This window comes from Phodopus roborovskii, unplaced genomic scaffold (genome assembly GCF_943737965.1).
Source record: "Phodopus roborovskii unplaced genomic scaffold, PHOROB, whole genome shotgun sequence".
NCBI lineage: Eukaryota > Metazoa > Chordata > Mammalia > Rodentia > Cricetidae > Phodopus > Phodopus roborovskii.
The window spans coordinates 4,366,712-4,379,694 of NW_026126448.1; the positions used below are offsets into that span (position 1 = coordinate 4,366,712).

At 46.5% G+C, this 12,983-nt stretch overlaps 2 protein-coding genes across 2 annotated transcripts in view; both read left to right on the forward strand.

Annotated features, from left to right (window-relative positions):
• Positions 1-12,983, forward strand: part of Agbl4 (AGBL carboxypeptidase 4) — a 1,068,750-nt gene that overhangs the window by 856,350 nt on the left and 199,417 nt on the right. The window lies entirely within an intron of this gene.
• Positions 1-12,983, forward strand: part of Bend5 (BEN domain containing 5) — a 44,325-nt gene that overhangs the window by 13,706 nt on the left and 17,636 nt on the right. The window contains exons 2-3 of the mRNA XM_051188467.1: positions 1,445-1,578; positions 3,581-3,965. Coding sequence (XP_051044424.1) covers positions 1,445-1,578; positions 3,581-3,965 — 519 coding nt within the window. The remainder of the gene's footprint in view (positions 1-1,444; positions 1,579-3,580; positions 3,966-12,983) is intronic.

The following is a 12,983-nucleotide window of genomic DNA, read 5'->3' on the forward strand; positions in this document are numbered from 1 at the left end:
GCATGTGTGCACGCACACACACTCGCACATACTCCCTATACACACACACACACACACACACACACACACACACACACACACACACACACACACACACACACACACAGGAGATTGTGTATAGCCAGCTCCTGGCCACATGGGCAGCACACTAGAGAATGCATTTAAGATTCATGGTGGGAATGTTTGGGCAGCATAAGAAACAAATTCCCAGAGTCTCAATTCTATCCCAGAAAACAAACTATTTTACTACTAAGGACCATTCTCAGAGTAGGTTCAAATTTCTAACTCTATGGCTTTCCTGTTTGAACTTCTGGCTTCCACAGTGAGAAACAAATTAGCAAGTCCATTTTGGATCCTGCACATGAAAAAACAATAACAACAACAACAAACTCTCATAGATTCTGTGCGGTTAGGTTAAACAGTGAGGAAAGGGGATTGGTCTGACAGGTTCACATTTGTGTGGTACTCTTCAGTACATGTTATGAGTACACAGAAACACAAGACAAGAAATCAGAGTCATTTCCCACTCCTGGCTCTTCCTCAGACTCACACTTTGAAGGAGCCTCTGCCATCCCTTGGATTTGAGTTCTCTTACCTGTGAAGCGAGAGTTTGAGCAGCCAATCACCAGGGTCCCTTAGACCCTGCCTTCTGACATTTGTGCTGTTGAGGAGGAAACATACCTTCCTTTCCTCATCCTGTCTATGTGGGGCTGGGGAACTCTATGCTTTTACAGCATAGGTGTCACCTTAGGAAGAGTTGTCGCTCCTCTTATGCCTCTTGATGACCAAGTCACAGAAATCAAGTTTTGTCAAGGAGAGGCTTGGTGTGAAAATGTCTTGAGTGTTGAGAGATTCGTGTGTCAATTAAGTTCAGATCAGGTATCTTAGTTACTTTTTTATTGCTGTTTCAGAATACCATGACAAAGGCACTTTATAAGTCCAGAGCTTCCATCCTTTCTGCCATAGAGAAGCTAAGTGGAAATGTTGCCAGTTTTTAAAACCTCAAATCCCACTCCAGCTACACACCTCCTCTGACAGTCACACCTCCTAATCCTTCCCAAACAGTTCTACCAACTAGAGCCAAGTATATAAGCATGACCCTATGAGGACCATTCTCATTCAAACCACACCAGATGACAGTCCAAGGGTTATCTAGTTCTGACACCCTAGAATTCCATAAAAGGAACCTTTTACATGGATATGTAGAAACCCCTATGCAGACTCATTTGGGTGCTGTTTAGCTCTTTGCATGAGGTTGATTGGCACACGCCTTAGAAGCTAGATGCTGCCCTTAGGAGCTCTCTATACAGGTTACAATAGCCCTGGATTTGTTACTTTTCCTTTTTAACTGGTTTGGCCTCATTTATTTTCTAGAATTTGAGGTTTTGGCCTTTTTGACTATTTTGACTCATAATCAACCTTGTTCTCTTGATATGCATTTTAGAAGACAAATCTGACCTTGAGAACAGTGTGATGCAGAAGAAAATAAAAATCCCCAAACTTTCTCTCAGTCATGTAGAAGACGATGGTGAGGCTAAAGACTATGGGGAAGAAGATTTACAGCTTCGACACATCAAGGTAACAAAGTCTTTGCTTTTCTTGAGTGTTCATGGGAATGATTTCATATTTCTCAGAGCTAAAGAGTTCCAGTCTGGCCTCCTCCTCCATATAAATGTCCCTTGGGCTTTGTTTTTTGGGTTTTTTCTTTTCTTTTGTTTTGTTTTTTCTTGTAGGCAGGGGTTTGAGGATGCTTGAGACAGCAATTGCATTTTCTCTATGGCCTACTATTCAGAGTCCTCATTTAGACTGTACCTCCAGGCACAGTCCTGTGATAGTGTGTGCAGAGTCATGGCTGCTGGAGATTTAGAACAATATACTTTTCCCTGACACACAACTCTAGAGAGATCACTGCTGAATTACATGGGCATTAAAGAGATGTTGGTCTTGGATAGCGGTTTAGAGGTAGTCACTATTGCATTGACCCAAATTTCTGAGGGTGAACTTGCTGTGGAAAGATATTGGTAAATTTCACAGAGGGCATTTGTGGGATCCTGGGTTGGATAAAAAACTTTTGCATGAGGTTGCATTTCCTTGTCATGTGCCCCAGGTGGTCTCTCTATATGAAAACAAACAAAACCCTGCTGGAAATCTTGACCAGAAGTCTTGCTATCTATCTACCCCTTACCCCATTTTGTGAGTATCCCAGAGAATGGAAGAGGGAGAAGAAGAAAAGTAACTTTGGCTCTGTGATGTCATTTGGGTCACAAGGTCAAGAACATCCCCAGAGTGTAATCTAAAAGATGTAGTCAATTCACTGCATGACAGTCTTGACATTCTTTACACCCCTACTGTGGCTCTGACTCAATGCTGGTTCCAGTGTCATGGAGTGTAGCCATGTGGTCCCTGTACCCAGGGTTCTCACAGTATAGTGATGTGGACAGATGTTTGAGGTGATCATTACAGTTTACATTCGTTTGTTCTTTATCTCAGCAAATAAAATGGTCAGGACATTTTGGTGTTACTCATTCTTAAGTCATAGTTTACTTCATTTTCATTACCTTTAATTTCCTGAAACTGGAAAGTTGAGTCAGGCCTGACCTGTCATAGCTAAATTGGGTGGAATCTTGTGTACTCTGTCTGTACCTCCTCGTGTGCCTGTGGGAGAGCTCATGACCCTTCAATCCTGTTTGAAGCCTCAGTCACTCTGCTGTTCTGCCACCCTTTGTGCATTTACACTGGAACTGTCTCAGCCCCTGGGTAGTGGTGGGTCATCCCCTTGTGAATGAGCCTTCCTTGCTCTGTGCTGTCCTGCTGAGGGAGAGGCTGACTCATGTGAGAGAAGGACTCTGCTGGGAGTTGGACTCCAGATTCTGCCTCTGGCTCTGTGGTGTGGAACTCCCCATGCCACCCTGGGGATGGTTGGTCCCCTGATTGGGGCTTGGCTTGCCTACCTGCAACATGAGGAAAACTCAAAGCACCCCAGTGTTAGCATTCTTTGAAGTTTTCAGTTGAGTAAACATTTGTCAGCCTCCTGCCAACTGCCAGTCCTGAGTGAGTAGGCAGTGGAGAAGCAGAGAAAACAAGACATATGTACTGCCCTAGATTAGAGTGGGTTTGGGTTTTGACGTACTTCCAAACTGAAACAGTCTTAAAAAGGTTACAAGATAGAATTCCTTGCATATTGCATATGTATGTTCTTGAGTGTGATTCTTCTGGAAGGGCTTGGGCAGGCCAGATTGTCTCCCGATCCTGCCCAGGCACCACGGAGGCTAGGGAGGGCTGGGAAATTTAGAAGAGCAGTCCTAGTCTGTATGATACATACATCCAAGAGGCCGAGTGCTGGGATGGAAAAAGTGAACTGTTAGCCACCACCTGTTTGTATGACTTTTGGCAAGAGCACTCTGGGCCTCTGTCTCCCCATTTGCAAAATGAAGGGCTTTGACTGTGTCTCTAACAGGTTTCTCCAAGCACTGATGTTCTGTGGTTCTGTGATTCTAGGATTGTCTGGGGAAATATTGAGCTGCAGTCCAAGAAAGTCCCAGCTGCCCTTGCCTGAACTGACTCTCGTTGTCCTACACAGAGACCGGAGGGGCGGAAGCCTAGTGAAGCGGCCCACAAGAGTATCGAGGCAGTGGTGGCCCGGCTAGAGAAACAGAACGGCCTGAGCCTGGGTCACAGCACTTGTCCCGAAGAGGTTTTTGTGGAGGCCTCACCGGGAACAGAGGACATGGACAGCCTGGAGGATGCCGTTGTGCCCCGGGCTCTGTACGAGGAGCTGCTGCGAAACTACCAGCAACAGCAGGAGGAGATGCGCCACCTCCAGCAGGAGCTGGAGCGGACTCGGAGGCAGCTGGTACAGCAGGCCAAGAAGCTCAAGGAGTACGGGGCACTGGTGTCTGAAATGAAGGAGCTCCGAGACCTCAACAGGAGACTCCAAGATGTGCTGCTCCTGCGGCTTGGCAGCGGTGAGTGCCCAGGCAGGCCGCTTACCACTCCTCACAGTGGGAGGGGCACCTTCCTGCAGCTCCCCTTCCATGAGGATAAAGGGGAGGAGCAGGTCAAGTGGCCTTGAGGCTAGGGAAGGAGAGACACTTGGCTCAGCAGTCACCCAAAGGAGGAGTCACCTTCCTCTTTGTGAATGTGATAGGAGGCCATGAATGCAGCATTGGCCACACTGGTAAGAACATTGGGGAATGTGGCTCAGAGAACAAGAGCAGACAGAATGCTTGCTTCTGCCCATTCAGCAAGAGGTTAGCACAGGGACTTAGGGTAGTGCTCCAAACAGAACTTAGAACAGTAAAGAAAACTGGACATGATCAGAAACACATACTGTTACTGCGAGCCAGAAAGTGACAAAGGGAGAATCCTGATGACAAGATCAGAAGGTTGAGAGCATGAACAGGCTGTTTTTAGGGGGGGATATGGAAGAGACTTTAGGACGTGCTTGGGTCCCAAAAGGTGGGCATTGTACCCAGGCACCTGAGGAGTTCAAGGGCAGTTACTTGTAAGTGTGGGAAACATGTGGGAGGTGCTAGGAAGGCTGCTGCAGATGTGGAGGGCAGAAGATAAGGATGCTGAAAACTACCCTCTTGGGTAGTCAGGACTTGTCTCCGTCGAAATGGTAGGCGCTAAATTGCTTTTGAGGACTGGGGGATGTAGCTCAGCAGTAGAGTGCTTGTGTGGTTATGTGCAGAGCCCAGAGTTCAACCCACTACAAAGCAAAACAACCAGAAAGCTTTGTGCATTAGAAGCATGTAGGGATTAGTATAAAGATACACAAAATTCCTTTGGTTTGCTCATAGGAGAACCACCCTGGCCTTTAGGTTTTTTTCATCTGAAGTAGTGTAGAGGCTGGAATGAATGGCTTCTAAAAGGCAAGAGACAGGGGGAAGGACAGACAGAAAAGCTCCTGCCGAGTGAAAGGAGGGGCAGTCAGTACTGACAAGGTTGTTCTGCCATGCAGCCGCAGCCGCAGCCTCCGTGGCCTCTGCATTGGGGCGCTTTGCTCAAAAGGGGAGTAAACTAGGTTAGAAACATGGGTCCTGTCTCCAAACAGTCCAACTGTGTCACTGAAGAAAGAAGGTCTCCATTATCTAGACACAAGGTACACAGTGATGTGGAGATTCCGTTCTTCAGTTTGCGGGGACAGGCCTGCTGCCACACCAGCCCTTTTCCGTTTTCGGGTGCCTTTTGCTGCTTAAGTGTGTCTTCATGGTGATGTCTCAGTAGATCAGCCTTTTCCTGACCTAGACACAGAGGAGCAAGCAGTCTAGGCATTACCAGAAACACACCTCCAGCCCACACCGTGTCACCTTCGTTAATGGGTTAAAGTGTCCCACTCTCCAGCTCTGCCTTCACCTTGGCTTTGTTCTAGATCAGAAGAAGTTCACTGTGACACTAAAGGTGACATGTGACTCTCAGAGCCACACGGCATTTATTACAGTAAAGTCCCAGTGAGAAGCCATCATTACTGTGGGAATTTAAGAAGGTGGTGTTGGTGCTGCAGTGCAGGTGGACACTGGGATGGAACTCAGTTTTCAGAGAGAAACGTATTTCCTGACCTCCAGATGAATGGCGTTTACTTAGATTGTGCTGGCCCCTTTGTGAACTTCTTCAGAAGAATGGGGAAGCACACCAATAGCAAACTCTTTCCACTCCATTAGCTCAGCTCCTGGGGGAAATTACCTGTTTTGCATTACCTGAACTGAGTTTAGGCTCCAGAAACCACCCTGCCCTTGGGAAGTAAGAAACCACGTTTTGTGTAGACAGGTGCCTCTTTCCATCCTAAAACACTTAATAGTCAAACCCAACCCTGTCCATATTTGGTGTCTTGCCCTTGCCAGGATTTCTCATTCTGTAGGACTTGAATGTCATCATGATGGCCAATGGCCATCTCTTCTCCGATGTGTCACTGTTGTTGTCACAGTGAGATGAACTCTGGCAACAAGTATAGATGTAGGTTCCACCGTGGCCACACACAGACCCCCGTGCTCTCAAGGCAATGGACTTCCTGGAAATTACCCATGACCTTTCTCCATCTAGGAACACTTAAACTCCATTCATTAACACGTGTTAATAGACAGAAAGACAAGTCTACATGGCTTTTAATAATCAAGCGGTCTCTGCCTGCAAGGTGGTATGCAAGGTTGCATATTTTATACAGGCTTGGATTCAAATTCCAACTTCCCTACATTTAACTCTGTCTTTGGAAAATCCTTTTCTTCCTCTTTTCCTTCCTTTCTAACTTCTTCCCTCCTTTCCTGGTTCCCTTCACCAGTGCTTATTGGTCTCCTCCTGTGCCAGGCATTGTGCCTAGTGGTGAGTAGAAGTCTCATATCTGGAACACACACATACACACATGCACATACATATTACACAGAGAGAGAGAACACATCTGCACACACACTGCATGCATATATGTACACCTTGCCTTCTGTTCTTGAGGATCTCACAAGCACAGAGGGCTGAGGGACAGCAGAGACAAGACACCTGGTTTTTGGAAGACTGATTAAAAAAACAGCCTGTAGGGGGAAAAAATAGGCTCGAAAAGTGAGTTTCTATGCAGCCAAGTGTAATTGGGTGGGAAGAATGAGGTGCAATCTAGTCAGCCAGCAACTCTCTGAGCCTCAGTATTACACTCCTTAAAATGGGGCTGATGTCAGCCCCCTTAGAGCTTTGGGACACACAGTGTAGTGTCTGGAACTCTGTTGATGCTCGGGTTCTATTAGTTACTCTTTCTCTACATCATTTGGAAGAGAAAAGATAGGACCGTTTTAGATTTTAAAGCTGGCTCCATCAATCAGTAATTGGCCCTGTGACTTCAGGCAGGTTAACCAACTTCTCATTATCTTTTATAATAGAAGATAGCATGTAACTAAAATTCAGAGTAACAGTTGTAAGGGAGGGTTCCACATTTTGAGCAATCCTCCTTGCTCCCCTGATTCTGGTAAAATTGTTATCCTGTAAACACTGCCCAGAACCAGGGCAGAGAAGAGGAGCCAGAAAATGACCGACTCTTGTGGGACCTCAGTTCCCCATGCCCTCTGAGGCCTGGGTTGGTATCAAGCCAGGTTTTTATCCTTCCTCTTGGAAGCCAGCTTGAGGTTCTTTGTCTACACTGGGCACTGGATAATTAATACCCTGACAGGTAATTCAGAAACCAGGTCTGCCAATAGGTCAGAAAATCTGAGTTTTAAGAGGATTTCTTCCCACATGGGAAGATCTCTGGTAGGTGGAGGGAAGCTGGAAAGCAGTAACCCAGCCTCTTGAGACTCGTGCGGATCCCTTCTCAGCCAGGAGTTGGAACAAGGTAGCTCATAGAGTGGAAGCACACGCTGAGGGGACAAGGGACAGCAGGGTGACAGGAATGGTCTCAGGCGCGGCTGGGTGATACACTTTTCATTGGAACGTTTCCTCATTCGTTCTTCTTCCATTCATTCTCTGGGAATGTGTAATGTGTCTGGTGGGAAGGGTTCTCAACAGCGTGGAATCCTGGGGCTCTGTAAGACATGACAGGAGGCGGGCGGTTACGCTCGCTTTGCTACTGACGAAGCAAGACCACACTGGTCCAGTGACATTCTCTCAGGACCTTTACTCCCATGGCTTCTTTAGCAACCTGACCTCATTGTCACCAACATGGGTGTGACTTCACCATTCCTCATAAAGGACTGTCCGTTCCTTCTCTATGCTCTTAGTCTAGAAAGCAACCCTTTTTGACAGGACATAACCGCACACTACCCCCAGAGAGTCATTTATCACAGCACTTGTACAAAATTGAGTAAAGAAGCACTGTTTGAGTCTGGCTGTATGTCCAGCACACAGGTAATGTTCAGTAATGTTCAGCCTGACTCCCTTTTCTTCCCCTTCCTACCCAAACACCCAAAGAATCAATGCTGAGGAACCTAAAAGCATAAGAACACTGTTGCTTATGTTGCTTACAAGACACACACCGATTTATAGGATTATTCATTCATTTATTCTTTCTTCTCCAACAGATGTTTATTGAGATGGTACTTTGTGCCAAGACAGGGATATAGATGTTAGAAATCTAGAGATGAAAGGCAGAGACCTTCATAAAAGCACCGGCAAGCTTTTGGTAAGGTTAGCGTTTTCAAACTGGGGAATGATGGCCTCCAGGAAGGTAGTAGAGATAAGGTGAATCAGAGCCATTGGGATGCAGGGAGCAAGGAGCACCCTTGTGAGATGGAGCAGAGGAGTGTTCCAGCTTCTCCTCAGCTAGTCCCTGTTCTTAAACTTTCTAATTGCATTATTTTCATTATTTTTATTCGCTTGAGGGGTGTGTGTGTGTGTGTGTGTGTGTGTGTGTGTGTGTGTGTGTGTATGTGTGTGTTAGGACCCAGGGATCGAACTCAGTTCATCAGGCTTGGCAACAAGTGCTTTTACCAGCTGAGGCATCTCATCCGCTCAGTCCCTGCTCTTAATACTATACAGGGAACAAAGCAAGTTTAGGCAGCCTCCTCAGTGCCATCCCTTTTGGTGTAAACCAAATGGCATAAGTTTAGTCCTTCTCTAGAGAACCCTGAGGAATGTGAAGAGGAGGAGACGTGGCCTTGCCTTGAGGACGCACACAGCTGTGTGTGTCAGGGGGCCAAAAACATGGATGGATACCTAACACCGTGCAGAGTAAAATTGGTGTGATAATTGCAGAGGGAGGCGGATAACAATTTTAGATTTTGTGTATATTTTGTCAAGGAAGGTAGACACAGATGATGAGTTCTGACCAGCTGAGGGAGAGATAATAAGAATAATAACAGTAATTTATATGTATGTGGTACTTTACGGTTTCAAAGCACCTTGACATTTTTATCTCATTGGACTATTCCAATAGCTTTACTGCAAGGCCAGGTAAGGATTATTATCTCCATTTGAAAGCAGAGCATGTGAAAAGAAGAGATAATGCCCCTGTTGGCTAGATCATAAGCAGGATGAAATGTTTGAAGAAGAGAGCTGTGGCGGCTGGCCTGCATATCTGTCTTGGCTCTTCAGAGCCAGATTGCTAACACATCTGTAACCCTCTGAGTTTATGCCTTGTGTTCTGTCCAAGGTCTGTTAAAATACCAGCTTTGATCTTTAAAATCCTTTGTGGTCTGAGCTGGCTTCTTTACACCCAGGTCTCCGATGGTGCCCTAAAAAAGACAGCTAATGTCAGCCGGATGCTTCCTGCTGATTCCCCTGGACTGGGGGCAGCCTGGCCTTTGGCAACAGCTATTACTTGGGCTTGAATCATACTTGTTGTAATTCCTTACCTGTATGACTTGAAACAGATGATTTAACCCTTCCGAGTCTGTTTTCTTCTCTGTGAAGTGGGAATCTTTAAGTCTCCCACATTCAGCCAGAGAACCCACTTCATGATTTAAAGTCTGCATGGGTCCTGGGGTCAGAAATTCCTGTGTTTTGAGTCCTGGTTCTTCTAGAATTTGCTTTAATTGCTCTGGACAAGTTACTTCCTGGGCTTTACTTTACTCACCTATAAAACAAATGATCACCCCGGACATCGTGGCTAAGATGATGAAATAAACCACTGCAGTAAAGACATTTTCCAGACACAAGCATGAGATTGTTCAGTAAGACCTACACTGACATGTAGGGTCATTTGAGGATGACACAAGACAGTGTGTGTATAGTGCCTGGCTCCTCCTAGCAGTTCTTCCTACCACAGAACACAGATATTACAGGAACCATCTTAGTCTTTGGTTAACCCATGGTACCTCCTGCAGCTCCCCTACTTCCTCGTCAAAGCTTTCGGAGCACATCTGTGTAGGTCACCCAGTTTACAACTGTGCTGTCTGTAGTTTTAGAACTCTCTCCTCCCCTCAGTTTTCCTGAGTGAAATTCTACTTCACCTCCATCTGTCTGTTGACTAGCCCTCGTCAGCTGACCCTACCTACCAGTTGTCTCAGGGGTCACCAAGTCCAAGGCCCCATCAGTCCTTTCAGACATGTTCAGATACAACTCTGCCTCTTCATTGCTTAGGCTTCCTTCTTGGGCCCTTTGCCTTATCTAGAGAGCCATGTTGTAAAAGTAAAGCCGGAGACTCACAGTTGCTCCCAAGGCTGGAGGGGCACAAGGATCTGCCCTTGGTGTTCCCCTGTTTGGTTGTCACAAAAGAGTAGTACTGAGACTGAATCATTTATGTGACAGTAGTGGCCATCTTTCATTTTCAAGGCCTTATTTATATTACTATAATGATTTTGCTTTGTTGACTTAACAGAATTACCAACAGTTGATGCCAGGCTATTTTCTAATGCGATTTCAAGGTGGTTAAATTATTCTGGACTCTCTTTGTCTTTTCTACCCCGGAACCATTTTCCCGTGGATCAAGGGGATGGGACTGAGGAAAACCTCCCCCTGTCCCTTTGATAGCTGTTAGGCAGCTAGAAAATGTAGCCATTGCTAGGCTTTGCCTTGTGGCAGGTTTGTTTTGTACAGGCTATAGCAGTCGGGAAATGTAAATGGCAAAGGATTCAACTTACAACTCACTGCCCCTGTAGATGTGCCCTGGAGCAGACACTAGGAACTGTTTTATACATAAAGCCACCTACGCCATAGATGGACTCATGATGAGGGAACAGGCTGCTCCAAGAGATTAGGAAACTTGCCTGAGACCACTGATTTGGGAAGAACCAGGTTTCATAAGGAGGCCTATCTGGCTTTTCCAAGTATCAGGCAGTATGATTAGTCACTCACCCCCTGTGCCTCTCCAGCAGTGTCCCCTCCTCTACCTGACTCTGGATTCTGGAGCTCTCAGAGGTTTCCTGCTTGTGTTCGTCTTTCCAGGCTATATGGCCTCAAGAGTCCAGCCAGAAATTCCTGTAGTTTTCATGAAAACGATCTTGTTAGGAAAAAGATAGCTCACCCTTTCTTTCCCATCTTAACAGATAGGAAAGCTGAAACCTAGAGGGAAGAACATGGTTGTGCCACGTGGAATCCAAATGTATATGGGGATTTGACCATCATGAAGCTGTGGCAGGCTGCTGTCCCTCTGGCATGGATGAGTAGAAGCATTCTGATTCCTAGAAGATTCACTGGGGCCCAAAGGCTGTCCACACTCTCTTGTCCTAATCATCTGTCTGAATTTGCGGATAGTTCTCAAAAAGACCCAGAGTTCATCTGGACCAGCGGGAGCATGAGGTCTTCTGCCTATTTCTTGCAAGAGATCACTCGACCACCCCATAGCCTCTAGACACACACACACAGGAAGCTCACTCCTGCCTTCCTGCTAACCCCTCCCTGTCATTGAATAGCTGGAACTCTAGGGAAAAGTGTTTATGCTGGAAACTTTAATTGAATACTTCTCTGCTTCAGGCTCTTTGCTGGGCATGAAAAATGGAATGGATAAGACTCTGTGTCTTAAACACACTCTTAATAGCAAATAATTACAGAGCAGTGTGAGTCTTGCTTTGCTCTTGGGCCTTTAGTGTTGGGGGAATATCCAGGAGAGGCCTTTTACATTACTGTAGGTAGGGTGCTGTTGGTAGCTTTAGAAGGCCTAATATTAAGGAATTTAGTTGTAATTCTCCAACTGAAGAAGAAATAAACAATAGTATCACATGCAAAAGGGACATCTGAATGAAGTTTTTGAGCTGTAGGAAAGGCTGCGTTATACAGAGAACTGAGAGAAAAGCCTGGGTCATCTCTGGAGAGGAAAGTTGGCGTAATGTGGGCCAAATAGCTGGGCAGAAGTGGGTGATAGAGCAGCAGATGAAAAAGTACACTTACCTGACCAGTGAAGTATGTGCTCAGAGTTTCCAGGGGTTGAAATGAGTTCTGGTGCCCCTCCCCCACACACTCTGGCAACCGCAAAGTTCCTCAGAGATGGGGAAGGACAGAGGAGGTGAGGGGCCTAAAAAGTGAGCACTGGGAGCCGTGAGAAGCCCAGGAAATCTGGGAGGTGGAGTTAGATGAGGAGGTCCAGCATTGAAGGAGAAAGGCTCAGGAGCCCAACAACCCTGAACCTGAGCTGAGTCAGCGCCTAAGTGGCTTCAGTGTGTCACTGCACCTCACTGAACCTCCCGGGGGTCATGAGACCAGTCTTCAGAACTTCCGTCAGGTTCACCTTATTTTGTTGGGCAGTGACTTAGTGAATATTTTATAGGTGCTGGGTGCTGAGGATACAACGGTGAACAACTGAGCACCTTGCCTCTGCCTCTTAGCATGTATGTCTTGCTCAGAGATGTGGAGCAGATAATAACAATGGTGGTGAGGTGAAAAAAAAATTGTTCTAAAGGAGAATTTTTGTTGTAAGGTACTTAACATAGATGCCAGTCAATAGGTGCCGATCCTCTGAAAAGGGCCCTCAAATTAAGGAAAATATACTTTGATGCCCCAGCACCGAGGGCTTGGGGCCACTTCCACTTCCTCCTTTTTGACACTCTTATTTCTGTTCTGCCACTCTCTGGTTCAGATTCTCTGAGGGTCTAGCCAACCTGGGAGGCCTTCTTGTCATCTACTGGGATCCCACGGAACCCAGGCCTCCTGCCAGAATGACTTCTGCTTCAGCCCTTGTCCCAGCAAAGCCTGAGACAGCCCTTGTTCACAGAACACACTCAGGAAGTGGAGAGGGAAGGGGCCAAGGACCAAAGAGCTGCCACTTGTGCTGAGGAAATTCCTAGGCAACACACAGCCCAGCTCTGCTCAGTCAGATCAGCATTTCCTGACCCAGTACTGACTTTTCCCTCCCCAGATATGTCTAGATTGTCAGGCTGCCCGGAGTCAGCTGGGCAGTCTGTGTTTTTCCCTTTGCCTTGACTGTGTGAAGATACCCCCACCAAGGGCCTCACCCACCCATCATTTGCCCCTCCTCCTAGCTTATGTCCATGGTTTTGAGGCAGCCTAGTCTTCTCCAGATGCAGCATGGATGTTTTTGCTTCTGTTCCAGAGTCTTCTTGTCAGTTACACATTAGTTGTGACAAGCTGTCAGCTGTTTCTCCAGATGCTTGACTATGAATTCCTGAAAGCTGCAT